This window comes from Hylobates moloch, unplaced genomic scaffold (assembly GCF_009828535.3).
Source record: "Hylobates moloch isolate HMO894 unplaced genomic scaffold, HMol_V3 SCAFFOLD_20, whole genome shotgun sequence".
Taxonomy (NCBI): Eukaryota; Metazoa; Chordata; class Mammalia; order Primates; family Hylobatidae; genus Hylobates; species Hylobates moloch.
In genome coordinates this window covers 24,158,660-24,178,248 of record NW_026652295.1, presented here as the reverse complement: position 1 = coordinate 24,178,248, position 19,589 = coordinate 24,158,660, and the positions used below count along the sequence as shown (strand labels likewise).

The 19,589-nt window shown below is 43.8% G+C and overlaps 1 protein-coding gene across 9 annotated transcripts in view; it reads left to right on the top strand.

Annotated features, from left to right (window-relative positions):
- RIPOR2 (RHO family interacting cell polarization regulator 2) overlaps positions 1 to 19,589 on the top strand; it is a 231,511-nt gene that overhangs the window by 183,769 nt on the left and 28,153 nt on the right. For 6 of the 9 annotated variants that reach the window (XM_032140364.2, XM_032140365.2, XM_058432305.1 and 3 more), the window contains exons 9-14: positions 5,390 to 5,433; positions 7,267 to 7,392; positions 8,034 to 8,182; positions 9,795 to 9,924; positions 14,462 to 15,154; positions 18,711 to 18,892. In XM_032140364.2, the coding sequence (XP_031996255.1) occupies positions 5,390 to 5,433; positions 7,267 to 7,392; positions 8,034 to 8,182; positions 9,795 to 9,924; positions 14,462 to 15,154; positions 18,711 to 18,892 (1,324 nt within the window). Of the gene's footprint in view, positions 1 to 1,513; positions 2,129 to 5,389; positions 5,434 to 7,266; positions 7,393 to 8,033; positions 8,183 to 9,794; positions 9,925 to 10,258; positions 10,409 to 14,461; positions 15,155 to 18,383; positions 18,684 to 18,710; positions 18,893 to 19,589 lie in introns of those variants that run through there. The other 3 variants (XM_058432307.1, XM_058432306.1, XM_032140369.2) reach the window with 3 other exon arrangements.

The window sequence follows — 19,589 nt, the reverse complement described above, 5'->3', positions numbered from 1 at the left end:
TTAAAGTAGGAAGTGTGACTCTTGGAAGGGAAGATCATCATAGAACTGGAAAAAATGATGGAGAGCGTTCTTTTGGCAGAATGGTGTCTGCGCAAAGGAAGGCAGGCAAGAGTAGGCAGCTTCTGTAACACCCTCCAAACGAGGCTGTGGAGGAGGTGTTAGATCAGTAATATGTGTGCGCCACGAAACATCCAAAGGTATGACCCCTGCAAGCCCCCAGTGTGCATCCTCAGAGGTAACCTCCATGATGGTTTTTTGAGTGAAAGCTAGAAAGCTTTCATTAAGCTTTCTAGATGATGCACTAGTCATCACAAACTGTTGAGAAAACTTGCAGCTTTCTCCAACTGTGAAAATGCCAGCAGGCCCCCAGACAAGAGCCTGTAAGAAACCTGGCCAGGCCTCAAAGACAGACTGTAACTGTCATTGCCCCACTGTTAGTGCTAATTCCGTGGCCAGTACCACCAGTGGCTTACACAGCAGACAGAACTTTAAGAAGCACGGCACAAAAGCTGTTTGTGCCCGGATAGTGCCCTTGTGCTACATTATTGCTACAATCAGAGGATCAGTGATGCCACTACAGCAGTTCCAAGAAATTTTGCTTAGTAACATGGGCTGAGAAGTGAAAAAAACATCACTACCAATTACCTTTCTCACATTCAGTTTTCTTCAGATATAAAATTTCTGGTAATTTTAAAGGGGGGAAAAAAACACCTTCAAAGGATTTCCCCTTTATTCACCTTTATCTGGTAACAATGTCAGATCAGTTTCTTTTCAACCAGTCTTCCATTGTAATTACATAGATAAACAGGCAATGGATTAATCCTGAACTAATTTGCAGAGGTTTTGTTTTGTTTTTGAGACAGAGTCTTGCTGTGGCACCCCGGCTGCAGTGCAGTGGCATTATCTCTGTTCACTGCAACCTCCGCCTCCTGGGTTTAAGCGATTCTCATGCCTCAACCTCCGGAGTAGCTGGGATTACAGATGCCCACCATCACACCTGGCTAATTTTTGTATTTTTAGTAGAGACAGGTTTTCTCCATGTTGGCCAGGCTGGTCACAAACTCCTGACCTCAGGTGATCCGCCCACCTCGGCCTCCCAAAGTTCCGGGGTTACAGGGTGAGCTACCGTGCCCGACCAATTTGCAGAGGTTTTTAAAGGGCACTTTGGATTTTACTAGAATTAGCATGTCCAGTTTAGGATTTACAAAAGCCAGTCGATTATACTTTCTTTCAGAAGTATTTTTTTAAAAAACTAAATGCTCCAGAAAATTACTAGTGGAATACAGGCTTCTTTAATTCTGCTCTAATTTCAGTAAGTCTTTTTAAGTGGGTTGTTGTGTTCTTATTATTAGTGAAAGCTGTTCTTAAATGTACTAGCTCCACGGGCAGGAAGGCACGGACGAGTTGGTGAGTTGCTGCCACCTACTGACAAGTGATGGTAACAGCACGTGCTTTTTTTTAAGCATCCGGGGACCTTTTTTGCCGTCAGCTTACCCACGCAACGTCTATCAGTCAGGTGAAAGTAGAAGCGTTCATTTAAGACTCTCAACTTACTGGGTGTTTTGCTTTGTTTTGTTTTTTGAGTCGAGGGTCTCGCTCTGTCACACAGGCTGGAGTTCAATGGCTCACTGCCGCCTCAAACTCCTAATCTCTAGCAATCCTCCTGCCTCAACCTCCTGAGTAATTGGGACCACGGGCGCACGCCACCATGACTGGCTAATTTTTAAATTTTTCGTAGAGATAAGGTGTCACTATGTTGCCCAGGTTGGTCTCAAACTCCTGGGCTCAAGTGATCCTACTGCCTCGGCCTCCCAGAGCGCTGGGTCACAGGTGTGAGCCACCATGCCTGGCCAGGAGTCTCCAGCGTACTAACAGGGCTATTCATAGAAGGCAAAACACATTGTGTGATACTATCCACAGCATCTTTATATGGGTAAAATCACGTTTAAATAAATATAAAAACAACCCAGAACACAAAGGTTATAAATAGCAACTCAAAGAGGCTGAGGTACCAAGGGACCCATTTGTCATATGGATGTCTTTGTGTGGGAACAGCCTAGGACTAACAGCTGTTTCTGGACCAGCTCATCAAAATTATTTCCTCGGACTGCCTGTGAAAAATCACTGGGTAAGCAGGGAGGAATTGTTCTTGGCTTCTTCAATCTCTATTTAAATACTTTGAAAGTAGTACCTTCTTTTTTAAAAACATTGAGAAATATAACAAAAAATAAATAAAATTATATATAATCGTTCCACCCAGTGCTAAGCTTTGTTAAAATTATTAAAATATCCAACCAACTTTTCTGTGTATACACGCTGTCTGCCAGGGTGTGTGATCCTTTTTACATCTTTTTTCTGTATTACAAAATAAGTATATGATCTTTTTAGAAATCAAATAAAAATTACCACTTAATGACAAAAATTTAACTTTCTCCTTAATTCTACCCTGCCAGAGATAATTATTTCTAACAGATTGGTATGGTCTTCTAGACTTTTTTTCCTGGGGATCCATTTATATATAGCTGAGGTTATACTCTATGTAAGGTTTTGTGTCCTTCCTTTTTTTTTTTTTTTTTTTTTTTTTTTGAGATGGAATCATGCTCTGTTGCCAGGCTGGAGTGCAGTGGCATGATCTCGGCTCACTGCCACCCCCGCCACCCACGTTCAAGCGATTCTCCTGCCTCAGCCTCCCGAGTAGCTGGGATTACAGGTACCCGCTGCCACCACCCCTGGCTAGTTTCGTATTTTTAGTAGAGACAGGGTTTCACCATATTGGCCAGGATGGTCTCGATCTCTTGACCTCGTGATCCACCCGCCTCGGCCTCCCAAAGTGCTGAGATTACAGGCGTCAGCCACCACACCCAGCTGCCTTTTTTCTTTTTATACTTAATATTACATTATAAATATTGCCTTTAATTAAAAGTTCACTCCAAATATTTGTACTGAATTATTTTTTTTTGTTTTTTTTTTTTTTTGGATTTTTTCTGAGATGGAGTCTCGCTCTGTCACACAGAGCGAGTGGCGTTATCTCTGCTCATTGCAACCTCTGCCTCTAGGGTTCAAGTGATACTCCTGCCTCAGCCCCCGAAAAGCTAGGATTACAGGCAAGCACCACCCCACCAGGCTAGTTTTTGTACTTTTAGTAGAGACAGGATTTCTCCATGTTGGCCGGGCTGGCCTGGAACTCCTGACCTCAGGTGATCTGCCCACCTCAGCCTCCTAAAGTGCTGGAATTACAGGCGCGAGCTACCACGTCCAGCCTGTACTGAATTCTTAACTGGAAATCTTATAAAACTTTATTTTTCTTCCTTCAAAAAATTTTTAAAGGATGAAGATTTTTACCCATTTTTATTAAACGTTTTTGGTTCCTTGAATAAAACTTTTAGTCTTTAGGCCCCTGTGAATGTAAAGAGCTTTGCTTTGTGATTGGCAGGAAAACAAATTAACAGCTGACTAAAGCCAGAAACAACTGATTAAAGTAAAGCTGGATCACTGACAAGCCTCTGTTGATGAGATTAGTTTCCTCATTTGCTACGCACATGTGACTAGCACGCCTTCCTCCCCACACCTTTACTCATGCTTGACACAGTAGACGTTCAAGAAACATTGTCGAATGCACACGTGCCATTCACTCAGCCTGGAAGTATCTGTACACCCATGTCCTCATTTTACTGTGGTGAAACTCTGTTATTCAAATGCTACTTTCCTCCTTGAAACTATTCTACATTAAATAAGATAGTCGCTCTTTTTTCATTTTAATTATATAGTAATACATTCTCATAAAAATACAGAAAAAAGCAAAGATCTTCTGTCTCTCCACTGCTGTTTCCCTCCCTGATGCATATCAATTTACTGTGTCTTTTCTTTTCTTTTCTTTTCTTTTTTTTTTTAAGACATAGTCTCACTCTGTTACCCAGGCTGGAGTGCAGTGGTGTAATCACAGCTCACTATAGCCTCGACCTCCTGGGCTCAAGCGATCCTCCCACCTCAGCCTCTGAGCAGCTGGGACTACAGGCATGCAGCACCACACCTGGCTAATTTTTGCTTTCTTTTTAGTAGAGATGGGGTCTCACTATGTTGCCCAGGCTCGTCTTGAACTCCTGAGCTCAAGTCATCCTCCTTTCTTGGCCTCCCAAAGTGCTAGGATTATAAGCGTAAGCCACCATGCCAGCCTTATGTCTTTTCATATAGATTACATCTTTCATTAAATAGTAGATGGCATGTACTCAATAAATAGTATTATCCCACTCTTGGATATATCATCATTACCATGTATTAATGACCTACTATGTGTTAGATGTCATATATTGTCCTTACAAACAATTCTATGAAGTAGACCCTGTTACCCTATTTTAAAGGTGAAGAAACTTGGGTTAAGTAAATTTTCTAGAGTAGGATAGCTGGTAGCCTAACAAATTAACCTCAGGTGTAACTCCATCTTACTGCCTGCAAGTCCTTGTCTGTTTCATTTCTGTGGGCTTTAACTGTATTTTGTTCTATATCATGGGTATCCATAAAATCTTTAATTTCCAAATTATTACCCCAATTCCTACCACAGACCCTTACATACAGCAGGCTCTCAGTAAATATCTACAAAAAGAAAGAAAAAGACTGGACAAACCCAGAGTTCCTGAGATGGCCTCAGATGGTGGCCATCTAGTCTGATAAGATTTGTTTTTGCTGCTGCACCTGAGAGAGATCTCAAATAGAGCAGATCCAGTTAGACGTGACTTGCCAGATGGCACAGTAGAAGAAAAGTCCCATCTTTCTTTTGAGGATGTATCATTTGGTTGGTTGGATTGACTTTGTTTTCTTAATCACTAGCTTTGTATAAGTAATCATCCATTTTCAGGGGTTTCATAACAGTAAATTGTATCATTACACCAGATAAAAAGGATAAAGAAAACATCAGAATGAGTAAACTGGGGGGCAGCAAGGGAAATAACTGCATGGAATCTTAACTCAAATGGGAGGCACTTAAAAATCACACATTTTAGGACAGAAAGAAAAATAGGAGACCAGATTATCTTCATGGGAATATGTTGGATAAATAAATAAATTTATCTTTCTGGCCCTAATACTCTAACCCTTGAATCTGCTTGGATCTTAAATCAGCCCAAAATATTCTGTGCTCTAGCTCCCCACGTTGCCCAGCCTCCCCTGCCTTGGAGACCACCTCTTCCATCACTTCATCTAGGAATGTCTTCTTTACCTGTGATAGAAGGAACTCCCCTAAAAACAGCTGTTCCCCAGGAATGGCCCTAAAAAGTGTTATGTGAGTCTGCACAAAGTTCTGACACTTCACTTGAATTCTTTTTAACGTGCCAGTATGTGTCTATAGAGAGGGGAAATATGTTCCACACCTCACTTTCCAATTGCTTGGTTACAGGTCTGGCTGGCTTTGCACGCCTCTGTCCTGGAGATCAATATGAAGTAAGTATTGTCTTGGTCTAGGTGCTGGAATTACGGACCTGAAAGGTAGGGGCCAGTTGTCATGTCATTATTTTGCTTCTCAAATTTTCTTTTTTTTTTTTTAATTTTTAATTTTGAAAAACATTTTAAGCCAATGAGAAAGTCTGGAAACTGGTACAGGACTTCCCATAAACCTTTCATCTAGATTCACCACTTTGTAACATTATGCCACATTTGCTCTGTCATCATCATCATTATTGCTGTCATTGTTACTATTATTTTGCCGAACTATTTTATTTATTTATTTATTTATTATTTTGAGATGGAGTCTCGCTCTGTTGCCCAGGCTGGAGTGCAGTGGCATGGTCTCAGCTCACTGCAACCTCTGCCTCCTAGATTCAAGTGATTCTCCTGCCTCAGTCTCCGGAGTAGCTGGGACTACAGGTGTGCACCACCACACCCGGCTAATTTTTTTATATATTTTAGTAGAGATGGGGTTTCACCATGTTGGCCAGGCTGGTCTTGAACTCCTGACCTCAAGTGATCAGGCCTCGGCCTCCCAAAGTGCTGGGATTACAGGTGTGAGCCACCACATCCAGCCCCTGCACCATTTTAGAGCAAGATGCAAACACCAAGACTCTTCATCCCTAAATTCTTCTAAGAATGAAAAGACATTCTCTCACATAGGCATTACTAATCCCTCAACACCAGTGAGTTTAACATTGGCTCTTCAGCTAACGTCACCTGAAATTAGTCTATGTTCATATTTTGCCAGGTGTCCCAATATTGTACTAGGTAAGCAGGTTTTTTTTTTTCCTGATCCAAGAGCCAATCCAGGATCATGGCTGATCATTAAGTACCATGACTGAAGAAGAATAACATCTAGATCTTTCTTTGTAAAAATGTGCTCCAAAAAGTAAAAATAGCCTTTTTTCTTTTCCCTTTTCAAAAGGAAACTTATATAACCATTTCATCTAACATCTCTTCCAAAACCCTCTATACACATACCTCTTAGCAGGGGTGAGGGTGTATCTTCTCTTAAATATTAAAGCAGTCTGACTAAGGAGATATTACACACCTTCCTCCAAGAGTATGTTGGATTTCAAAGTCCTTGCCAGCTCCATCTCCCTATCCAGAGTAAGGATGTCTTTATTTCTTGCTTCTGACTGCTAAGGGGGTTTTAGCTGATACTTCCTAGTCTTGCTAAAGGAGCTGGGTTGTGTGGAGAATTAATCCCAATGGCTGCTCTACTGAAGTAGAACTAACAGAGAGAACTGCTTGGCATAAGTGAGCAGAAGGGCACAGTGCAATGACCTTTTACTACAGAAAACCTGTACCCTCTCTGTCTCAGACAGGCAGAACTTACTGTGCTTTAAAAGTTTCGGGCAAGGCACGGTGGCTTAAGTCTGTAATCCTAGCACTTTGGGAGGCCGAGGTGGACAGATCACCTGAGGTCAGGAGTTCAAGACCAGCCTAGCCAACATGGTGAAACCCCGTCTCTACTAAAAATACAAAAATTAGCCTGACATGGTGGCACATGCCTGTAGTCCCAGCTACTTGGGAGGCTGAGGCAGGAGAATCGCTTGAACCCTAGAGGCGGAGGTTGCAGTGAGCCAAGAGCGTGCCACTGCACTCCAGCCTGGGTGACAGAGCGAGACTCCACCTCAAAAAAAAAAAAGGCTCCTCCCCACTCATTCCCAGCTCCATCCACACCCAAGAGTAAGGGGGTAGAGGGAGAGTAAGGGAGAAGGGGAGGGCGGCAGTGGCTTTAGGTCTTTCTCCTTTTGATCTTGGTGTTCTGGTGGAGAAGGGAGGGTGGCAAGACATGAAGGCCCTTGGATGTCTCCTCTCCAGATTTTCATGAAGTATGGCCGGCAGCGGTGGAAACTGAAAGGGAAAATAGAAGTAAATGGCAAGCAGAGCTGGGATGGAGAAGAAACAGTTTTTCTGCCCCTGATAGTTGGGTTCATCTCCATCAAGGTACAGTATTGTCATTGCCTGTTGTCTTTCCTGGTGCCACGGCTGGATGATCCATTGGTGGGGCCTTTACCCGTGACCCCTGCCAGTCGCCCCTCCATCCCACAGACTTCTCTGCACTACAAGTCTGTTACAAAGACAGCTGCTCTCTCATCAGAGTAAGTAAAGTCAATCTAAGATACACTTTTGAAATATCCACCTCTGGCCCGGTGTAGTGTAGTGGCTCACGCCTGTAATCCCAGCACTTTCGGAGGCTGAGGTGGGTAGATCACTTGAGCCCAGGAGGTCGAGACCAGCCTGGCCAACATGGCAAAACCCCGTCTCTACAAAAGTAAAAAAAATTAGCCAGACATGGTCCATGTGCCTGTAGTTAGCGCTACTTGGGACTCTGAGGTGGGAGGATCACTTGAGCCCAGGAGGTCAAGGCTGCAATGAGCCATGATCACACTACTGCACTATAGCCTGGGTGACAGAGAGAGACCCTGTCTCAAAAAAAAAAAAAAAAAGAAAGAAAATCCACTTCCGATTTCAGATATGATTCTGAAAGAAATGACCAACCTAGCTCAGTAAAAAAAATGACACATTATTCTACCTTTCTCCTCTGCTGTGATGTAAGGCCTATCCCCTCCCACTCTCTCTGCTAGGTCACGGAGCTCAAAGGGCTAGCAACTCACATCCTGGTAGGTAGCGTGACCTGTGAGACCAAAGAGCTGTTTGCAGCCCGACCTCAGGTAGTGGCTGTCGACATCAATGATCTTGGCACCATCAAACTGAACCTGGAAATCACCTGGTAGTAAGTGCCTCTTCCTTTATTTCATCATATAGAAATATCTGATACTGGCTAGTGCTATTCAAAGCTGGTGCGTGGACCATCGGCATCACCAGGGAGCTTGTTAACAAAGCAGAATCTCGGGCCCCACCCCAGAACTACTGTGTCAGAATTGCTCAGGCCCCAGAATCTGTTTAACAAACTCCCCGGGTGAGGTGCACACGTGTTAAAGTTTAAAATATTTTAAAATATTTTTTCTGTCACCTTCCTTCCCTCTCTACCTTTAAACATGTAAGGGCATATGTCCTCTCAAGTAAACTAATTTGAAAGAAAATATCTGTCCAATAGGAGGTACTTTGACCTCATAAAAATCCTGATTCTCACGGATGCTTTAAATGCTTATTCCTCTTTAGCATAACTTCACACTGCTCTGGAAAATTATGAGTATCCTTAGTTCCTCTGCACTGTATTTACTGAAATAGAATATCCCCAAAGGGCAAGAGATATCTTTTTTCAAAGCAATGAACTTAGAAATGGTTTTCCAAAGTCATCCGGTGAGAAAGGTCATGATAAGTTATTAACACTAGCAGCGCCAGGCACGGTGGCTCACAAGTGTAATCCTAGCACTTTGGGAGGCTGAGGCAGGTGGATCACCTGAGGTCAGGAGTTTGAGACCAGCCTGGCCAACATGGTGAAACCCCGTCTCTACCAAAAATACAAAAATTAGCTGGGCATTGTGGCAGGCACCTGTAATGCTAGCTACTCGGGAGGCTGAGGCAAGAGAATCACTTGAACCCGGGAGGCAGAGGTTGCAGTGAGCTGAGATTGTGCCATTGCACTCCAGCCTGGGCAACAAGAGCAAAACTCCGTCTCCAAAAAAAAACCACTAGTAGTTCACAACGTTTAATGTAATGCCCCTGGTATATTGCCGAGTAAATATGACATGTTGAGTATTCATGCTCAGGGTCTCATTTACAATATAGAAAGCCAGGTGTGGAAGCAGCAAAGACACTCTTGCCTTGTCATCATCAGCACTCTTTGCCCAGCCCTTCCCTCCCCACAATCTGCAGTCATTGACGTCTCACATGCAAGATCATTCTTCTTGCTGGATGAATCGGGTGCCATGATGTTAAGTGGCATCATAGTGAACAGCTTGTTATTCTCTTCCCACACAAGAGGCTCTGTGTCAACTGAAATGAATGGGATTCTATTTTTGAGTGTTTTCTTTAGAATGGAACAATAGTCTGTCGATGTCTTATACCATTAAGGTATCTAGCCCTGCAAAGTTCAGATAATTTCTATAGACTTTTCAACATCTTGTTTTGTCGAAGCAAGCATTCATAAATTTGTGTTTCTAATGTTAATGAGGAACAGGTGTATCTAAGTGTATAGATAAATTGTGCTTAGAGCTGTGATAATATTCTGGGGTCCCTTGGGTGAGTCTAGACTCAGTTTTCTGCTCCACTTTTCTTTTATCCAGGTTTATTTTCTGCAAACCAGTTTAGCTAAAACCAGCCCAGTTCCGAACCACTGGTTGAGTTTACCTTTATATAATGAGGTACTCTCTTAGCCTGTGGTCTGTTGATGATAGGTGATTTTTCCAAATGCGCATACACGGGGACCTGTTGTTTTGCAGTCCATTCGACGTGGAGGACATGACCACATCCTCAGGCGCTGGGAACAAGGCGGCAGCCCTTCAGAGGAGAATGTCCATGTACAGCCAGGGTACCCCGGAAACACCCACCTTCAAAGACCACTCCTTCTTTGTAAGTTCAGTGTAATTTCCCGAGTAGAATCAGTGTACCTGAGCCAGTGCTTGCACCCAGCATTTGAAATGCTTAAGAGACAGTGCTGGGAGTTAGTAATTCTATCAGAGGTGGTGAGCCTTCTCTGTTTTTCCTCTCTCCTTGCCCACCTTACCTATTGCTGTGATGGTAACATGTAGATTTTTCTGAACATTCTCTTAAGATCAGCCTTGTAAAGAAGTGCATATAAATAATAGCCTCCTTGTTTTAATCAAAAATGCTTGCTAAAAAGCTAACAAAACGTAGTAACCTGATTCTTCCCACTAACTCCCCCATCTTGCTTTCACTTCTGAAGAGGTGGCTGCATCCTTCCCCAGACAAGCCCAGGCGGCTGTCTGTCTTGAGTGCCTTGCAAGACACTTTCTTTGCCAAGCTGCACCGCAGCCGCTCCTTCAGTGACCTGCCTTCCCTCAGGCCGAGTCCCAAGGCCGTGCTAGAGCTCTATGTGAGTGTGGCCTGCCCGGGTATGGAGTGCTTGACTTCGGGGGCTTGTGGCATGTGTGACTCAGCATGTCTCTTGTTTTATCTTCTCTGTCTTGCTCACTGGGTAATGGTTACAGCTGTACTGTCCTTGGGGCGGGAAACTTGGTCGTGCATGTAACTTTGATAGAGACGCAGTTTGTCCTTCTCTTCTAATGATCCCTGTTTTTGTGCTGTGATTTTTCTCCATTGTGGCAAATATATCCATGGTAACGAGATTTTAAACAAGTTTAAGCCTTTCAAAAACTGGCATTCGGCCCAGCATGGTGGCTTACACCTGTAATCCCAGCACTTTGGGAGGCTGAGGTGGGCGGATCACTTGAGCTCAGGTGTTCAAGACCAGCCTGGCCAACATGGTCAAACCTTGCCTCTACTAAAAATACAAAAATTAGCCGGGAGTGGAGGCATGTGCCTGTAGTCCCAGTTACTTGGGAGGCTGAGGTGAGAGGATCGCTTGAACCCAGGCGGCAGAGGTTGCAGTGAGCCGAGATGGTGCCATTGCGCTCCAGCCTGGGCAACAGCAAACTCCATCTCAAAAAAAAAAAAAAAAAATTGGCATTCAAGGAACTCAAAAGGATTTCAATGAATTTTACTAGAGCTACTTCTATTTGAAAGGTTCCCAGTCTTAGTTTATTATAATGTTTGTTAATTCTATAACACTTTGATAAAAAGGTATCTTTAATTCAGTCAGGAATACAATTTAAGTATTATATATTATACATTATGTCACCAGAGGATACACACACACTTGCATGCACACACACATGCATGGAACATCCTGCTCTTCACAGATGTATAAAAGGAAGCTTTGAGTGTCAACAGAGGAAAGGATTAAAAGTCTTCAGGTTAATAATAATAATAATTGCATTGTTTTCATTGAATTAAAAAATGCAGGTGAAGGCTGAACATGGTGGCTCACACCTCTAATCCCAGCACCTTGTGAGGCCAAGGCAGGTGGATTGCTTGAGCCCAGGAGTTCAAGACCAGCCTGGCCAACAAAGTGAGACCCCGTCTCTAAAAAAAATTTTAAAATTACCCTGTTGTGGTAGTGCACACTTGTGGTCCCAACTACCCAGGAGACTGAAGCAGGAGGATCACTGAAGCCCAAGAGGTTGAGGCTGCAGTAAGTTATGATTGCACCACTGCAGTCCAGACTGGACAACAGAGCAAGACCTTGTCTCAAAAAAAAAAAAAAGGCAGGTGAAAAGAACCAGGCTAAACTCTGGTGGAGTTTTAAAGGAAAATGGGAAGAATGTATGGGAGAAATACACATGAAAACATGAACCAAAACACAAAGAGCTAACACAGCTGTACATGCAACCATTAACATAACATATATATTCATGCTCATATGCTCATGTGCTACAGGTTGAGGGTTGTGGGCAAGAGTTGGTAGAGGTTTCATGTCATAATTTAAATAAGAACAAGATTAGAAAACAACTGGATGGCTTTCCTAATAAAGCCTTTTCGATAAATGCAAAGGTCCTCAGAGCGGCTGTTCCCGTCTGGCCACAGCCCACCACAAGCCCATCCCACTTTTCCACTCTCTATCCTCTGCTGGGGCCCCTCGGAGCTTCTCAGTGTCCTCCAAATGTACCACCTCCTTTCAGAAGCTCATGTCTTTGCATGTTGTTCCTTCTAGAATGCACTTCCTCTGGTGCCTGCCCTCTACCTCACCATCTTCCACACTGAGCTCCAGGACTGGCTCTTTCTCAGGCAGCAGCCACCCCCTCTTTGGGGCCCTTCCCTCATGATGTCATCCCTCAGTTATAGCGTGCACACCATTGTACCATTGTGTGCTTGTTGTTAGACTTGTCCCCTTGGTAGACTGCAAGTCCCCTTGGGCAGGGCATCCTGATTTATTCTCACTCAATATTTGCCACTTAAGTAGGTGGAAATTGAGCTTGAGTCTTGGAGTCTCAAGAGAAATGGCTGGGAAGGACTTTGGAATTTGAATAAGAATCCTGACTACCCAATCTCCCTGCCACACCCAGTGTCTCCCACCTCCCTCGGTGCTGCCATGAGATGTGTGCACAGATCAGACAAGGCTGAGTGGGACCACATGAAGGGCCCATGGGTTCTAGAAGCCTAAGGGACCCCCATGGCTGAGGTCTAGGGAGATGGATCCAGGCATCCCTCATCCCTCCCCTAAAAGATTCCTTTTGTCTTTCCTAGAGACATAAGGTGTATATGAGGTGGGGGGTGCAAATACGGGAGGGAAGGAACTGAAATACCCAAGCTGGGAGGGGAGGAAGAGGAGCACCAGAGCCCACCACCCCAACAACATTGTGGACCACAGTTCAATAATCACTAATAGAGTAAAACATCCCCAGTTTTGGAGGTAGAGAGACAGAGCTTGTAGAGGTTACTCAAGTGTCCAGTGACACATCACTTCACTCGTCCTGTGGTTAAAGTAAATCACCTTCCAACCATGCTACAATGGACAGTTTGGGTGCAATGAACTGCATGTGTCGGGATCTAGTGGCCTCAGATACAGCAGCAATGGGACCAGGGAGCCAGCTGGAGGAGGACGGGGAGCCTTTGTCTTCCCTTCTGCTCTTCACTGCATTTGCTGTAACGTTTTTATTTGCCAGGCTTATTCCCAGCAAATTTTGAGAATTTGTCATTTTCTATATAATTAAAACAATTATTAGCATGATACTTACCATTTATTTACTTTAAAAACCAAATCTGGGATCTAAGAAAAATTAACCATTTTGGGCCGGGCATGGTAGCTCACGCCTGTAATCCCAGCACTTTGGGAGGCTGAGACAGGCGGATCACCTGAGGTCAGGGGTTTGAGACCACCCTGACCAACATGGCGAAACCTTGTCTCTACTAAAAAGAAAATACAAAAATTAGCTGGGGGCATGGTGGTGCATGCCTGTAATCCTAGCTACTTGGGAGGCTGAGGCAGGAGAATCACTTGAACCCAGGAGGCCGAGGTTGCAGTGAGCTGAGATCGCACCATTGCCCTCCAGCCTGGGCAACAAGAGTGAAACTCTGTCTCAAAAAAAAAAAAAAAAAGAAGGAAAGAAAGAGAGAGAGAGAGAGGGAGAGAGAGAGAGAGAGAAAGAAAGGAAAGAGAAAGAAAGAAAGAGAAAGAAAGGTTAACCATTTTGAAGGGGTTAATCTCAGTAACTCAAAAGCCCTTTCCACAGAGCAGCATTTGGCATTTAGGCATTATACACAGACCACAGCACAAGGAGAGCTGACTTAGAAATAGAAATGCCTGAATAAATGAATGATCTTGGTTACCTGGATATTTCTGGCCTCTCTCTTCAGAGTTCTGCTTCATGAAGCACAGGGCGTACCTGTGACACCACCTGGGTCTGCTTGACAGATGACTTGGTGTTTCTAGGCAGCCTGAGAGCCCTGGGGTTTGCCTCCTGCAAGATTGATGTTCCATTTATTAGTCTTTTCCTCTTATTTCTAGAGAAGCTATGCAAATGTATGGCTGACCTTGAATTATTTTTGGCATGGTTGCTAAATTAATAAAACATTTTCCAGAGCTTGGGATTTGTGGGCAGAGATTTTCAAAAAAATAATTTTTGAGAATTGAAGCAGAACAAAACATCACATCTTTGGAACTAAATTGCATGGATGTTGGAAAGTTTTTTAAGATAGATGCCTAAATAGAAAAAGAAATTGGTAATGTTATTCATAACTATGGCTGCCAAATATTATGAGCTCTTGGAATTCAGAAAACAAGCCCCCTCCCCCCATGCAACCTTTTCTTTTGAAAAATGTCAAACCTTGAAACTATTGCCATGAACTTTCACCTAGATTCAACAATAGAAACAGTCCTTAATGGTCTGTTTTCTTTTGCCAGACACACACACACACACACACACACACAAACACACACACACACGGCATCAACAAATAAAATGCTAACATTCTGAAAGTTCTGGGTTTTTTCACTGTAATTGCCTTATATTCTGTCTGGAAATAAACCATGCCAAGCCACATGCATCATTTGTATTGAAAATAATAGTAAGGTATCTTTTATCTATAGTCGAATCTACCTGATGACATCTTTGAAAATGGAAAGGCAGCCGAGGCGAAAATGCCACTGTCACTCAGCTTCAGTGACCTGCCCAACGGGGACTGCGCCCTCACCTCCCACTCAACAGGCTCACCTTCCAACTCAACAAATCCAGAAATTACCATCACCCCTGCGGAGTTTAACCACAGCAGCTTGGCCTCCCAGAATGAGGGTATGGATGACACCAGCTCAGCATCTTCCAGGAACTCCTTGGGAGAAGGCCAAGAGCCAAAGTCACATCTGAAGGAGGAAGACCCAGAGGAGCCCAGAAAACCTGCCTCGGCCCCGTCTGAGGCTTGCCGCCGACAGTCCTCAGGTGCTGGGGCTGAGCACCTGTTCCTTGAGAATGATGTTGCAGAGGCACTTCTGCAAGAGTCCGAGGAGGCCTCTGAGCTCAAGCCTGTGGAACTGGACACTATGGAAGGAAACATCACGAAGCAGCTGGTCAAGAGGCTCACATCCACAGAGGTGCCAGTGGCCACAGACAGGCTGCTCTCTGAGGGCTCTGTTGGTGGAGAATCCGAAGGCTGCAGATCCTTTCTAGATGGAAGCTTAGAGGATGCTTTTAATGGGCTTTTCCTTGCATTAGAACCACATAAAGAGCAGTATAAAGAGTTTCAGGATCTGAACCAAGAAGTCATGCATTTGGATGATATTCTAAAAGTAAGTACATTTTTAGAGAAATTGGATTAGGTTTGGAGAGAGGTGTCCTAAGCCAACATTCTATTTAAGATGAGGTATCATTTAAAAAAAAAAATCCTGTCCAATCACAGGATTAATAGCTCATCATCATTTTAAAGGCACTAATATGCCAGTAGTGCATATTTTTATTTTCCTAACAACAGATCAACTTATCTAAATTGATTAGGACTTAAACAAAGAGCTCTAGAGAATGCTGAAATTCCCCCAGTCCCCAAGTTAATCATTCTAATCCCATATGTGAAATAGTGGCACTTTGATGATTACAGTCTCACAGGCGTTACTGGATAGGATCCCTCTCAGGGTGTCAGGAAAGCAGGGAGCCCTTTGCCTGGTTGGAGTCAGAGTTATCCAGTCCCGTTGTGAGAGCCGTGAGCCACTGCCTCCTGGAGGAGACTGCCTGCTCTCACAATTGGTCCAAATAACCAAGTCAGAATCTCAGATTAATCATCAGCAAAATAATCATCCACTCTACTCTACAGACTCTCCAGAGATACCCTCAATCCATAGGGATCAGACAGCCCAGGATGGAGGTGGGAGGGTAAGATGAGAAGGATTATTTCCTCACAGGCGAGAGGTCCTGATAATGAGATCATTGTTGCTGCTTCAGAATGTATCTGTCTCCACCTGCATACAGATTAATTTTTTAAAAAACACTGCACAAGAAGACAGATTTGAATTGTTGTCCCAAATCTCACTGCCACTTCTTGTATTCTTTGCTGTTCTGATTTATATTGTCATATAAAATAGAACTCAGATCCTTTTTCTTAAAAGAGCAGTTCTTTGGGTACCTGGTCTGTAAAAAGGCTTGAAAGTAAGGTTGCAGGGGCAAGCCGAGAACCAACCCACAGAAGGCTGTTGCATCCCTTTCTAAGACTGTTTTCCTGGCTGGGCATGGTGGTTCACACCTGTAATCCCAGCATGTTGGAAGGCCAAGGCGGGCAGATGACTTGAGCCCAGGAGTTAGAGACCAGCCCGGGCAACATGACGAAATCCCATCTCTACAAAAAATACAATTAGCCAGGCATGGTGGCACACACCTGTAATCCCAACTACTCGGGAGGCTGAGGTGGAAGAATCACTTGAGCCAAGGAGGCAGAGGTTGTAGTGAGCCGAGATCACGTCACTGTGCTCCAGCCTGGGCAAAAAAATGAGACCCTGTCTCAAAAAAAAAAAAAAAATATATATATATATATATATATATAGTGATTGTTTTTATATGTAGCCTGCCCAGTGGCATCTGAAACTACATTTCCAAGGCTTTTTGACCATCTTATCCTTCTCTACTCAGTCTTGCTGACCTAACTCTGGAGGAGATTTGTGCCCAAGGCAGCCGATAATTCAGGTCCTGACTCTCCAGGTCCTCAAATGCTCATGACAGATAGCTCAGTTGATGGCATAGCCTCCGAGAAACAGAAGGGCACTCTGAATCTACTTTCTGTAAAATATCAGTTCAAAACCATCAGCTCAGGGCTTGTATATGCAGGCTGCTTGTCCGGTATTCTACCAAGCACCTATCTTTTCTGCAAAGTTGACCAACTTTGCTTTGTGGGCAAAAAGTATTCATTTCAAAGAGCTAAGACACAGATTGATGCTATCTAAAGTGAATTCCTTAGAGAAATCCAGTAGTGATAGCAGCTCCCATTCCAGGCATCTAGGGTGCTGGTAAGTAGCTCAATCCACAGGAAACACTAAACATTATTAAAAACTGATGATCAGAGACTTCTTTCCAGAGTATTATTTCAGTCTGCTGTTGTTCCAAAATTGTCCTGCTACTAAAATCCTCAACTGCCCCTTTCTTTGTCATGACCAATATTTAAACACATCTATACTGCACAAGATCAAATTGTGCAGACACCTTGCTTAGGAAAAAAGACCCTAGAAGTAGGCGAAGTCCAGACCGACTCCCTCTCTCCCCCTGAGATTGCTGAAAACGTCACTAGTGTGTTTAGGTCTGGGGCAAATGGCTTTATATCCAGCCAGAATTAAAGCATCAGCTGGACAAAGCTTTCTCTTTTCTCCCTCCTTCACATTCCTAGGATGCTAAACATCTTGACGATCAGAAACTAAATGGTGCTGCCTCTTGGACGGAGATCACTGAGGGTGAATGAGACAACTGTGATTTAAAAGACCGAAAGGCGTTTTCCCATGTGCTTTTGTGCCATCTTGAGTGTCAGAGACAGATCCCTGCAAGGCCCTTCCTACCTTGCACTAAGAAATCAGCAAGGAGTGTCACCTAACTGGATGGAGGACATTTAGTGCTTCTAACTTGCAGAATTTGTCCCATTCGACCCACCCCAGCATCCTCTTGAATATTTGGAAATACTTCTCTCCAACTCTGTGCCCATAGCAACTGGCATTGTTTTGCTTGTAATGTTTCTGCATGTGGCCAGCATTATAGAATGCTCTGGGCCAGAAAATGGGATTGCTCCCATGATGCCAGGGCCTGGTCAGGGAAGTGGTGGGACTTGTTCCCTTTGAGGCAGAGCTCCAGAGGAAGCAGGGCTGCTTCTTGTCATGCCCAAGGCATTCATTCTTTCCTCAATCCTCAGAGGAAAAGTTATATGCTATAAGCAGTTGCGATAGCTCATGCCTGTAATCCCAACACCTTGGGAAGCCAAGGATTGCTGGAGCCCAAGAGTTCAAGACCGGTATGGTCAATATAGGGAGACCCTGTCTCTACAAAAAAAGAAAAAAATTAGCCTGGTGTGGTGGCACATGCCCGTGGTCTCAGCTACCTGGGAGGCTAATGTGAGAGGATTGCTTAAGCCCGGGAGGTTGAGGCTGCAGTGAGGTGTGATCACACCACTGCACTCCAGCCTCAGTGACAAGAGAAAGACCTTGTCTCAAAAAAAAAAAAAAAATGATGCAGGGCTTCTTACCTAGGGAACATGGGCTAGGTGAATTTGAACCACTTCCTGTTTCTGGGATTTGTTTTGTTAGTCCTTTAGAGCAGATGCCTTAGATAGCTAGCGCCTTTTGTAGAACACTGAAGACATTGCCACTTGGAATTAGAGATTGGTCAGTATTCAGCATTGACTCACTGACTTAAAATTTGTCTGCTTGTGGTATTTTATTTTGGGGTGAGCCCTAGGCAGAGGGATATAGCAGTTCTGTTTCCCAAGGCTTTGTGGTTGACATGGTTTTGTTTTGTTTTGTTTTTTCAACTTTGTGTTTTAAAAATTTCAAACAGAATTAGAGAAGGTCCTCTAATGGATCCCAGTGTGCCCATCCCTCAACCTCCCCAGTGATCAACTCATGGCCAATCTTGTTTCCTATTCTTCAACCTGCTGACTTCCCTCTGGATTCTTCTGCAACCAGACCCAGATATTGTGCCATTTGATCCATGGTTGTACTTCTTTTTTGGATATAAAGATTTTTAAATGCATTTTTTAAATGCTAACAAAAAATAAAAACTTGAAACAAAAAAAAAAGTGTGGCATCTCCAATTGAGCATCGTGTGTCTTGTTTCTCTTTCCGGATATGTTGATATTCTCCCTGGTGCCTTCTGCCTTTACAGTGCAAGCCAGCAGTAAGCCGCAGCAGGTCTTCCAGTTTAAGTCTTACAGTTGAAAGTGCTTTAGAAAGCTTTGATTTCCTGAACACCTCTGATTTTGACGAGGAGGAGGATGGTGACGAGGTTTGTAATGTTGGCGGAGGTGCTGACTCAGTATTTTCAGACACCGAGACTGAGAAACACAGGTAAGTCTGAAGTTAGTGTCTCCTTATATTTCTGCTGTCACAGCTGATACAGTAGTTCTTTGTTACTGTCAGAGGGGACCTGGTACACATTTCCAGGAAGATAAAACTCTCCGCATGAGTGACGAATTGGCTTACAGTTCCTTTTTATTGTCAAGTGCAATACAACGGTCAACATTATTCACCTCTTTTGGGTTGTTTAAGGGAAAATAAATATCTTTATATTTCCTCTTTATAAATAAAGAGGAAAATTTTGTATGAGAGTGTTTTATACACGTACATGTGTACACATTTTTTTTTTAAGACAGAGTCTCGCTCTGTCACCCAGGCTGGAGTGCAGTGGTGCAATCTCAGCTCACCACAACCTCCACCTACCAGGTTCAAGTGATTCTCCTGCCTCAGCTTCCCGAGTAGCTGGGACTACAGGCACTTGCCACCACACCCGGCTAATTTTTGTATTTTTTTAGTAGAGACGGGGTTTCACCATGTTGGCCAGGCTGGTCTTGAACTCCTGACCTCAGGTGATCCACCTGCCTCAGCCTCCCAAAGTGCTGGGATTGCAGGTGTGAGCCACCATGCCCAGCCCTCACATGTGTCTTATAGGGTTCAGTGTCTACAACTTGACCCCATGTAATTAATTCCAAATTAACTAGGTATACACATTTCTGAAGAACTCTTACTGGATGACAGATTTGGGCTT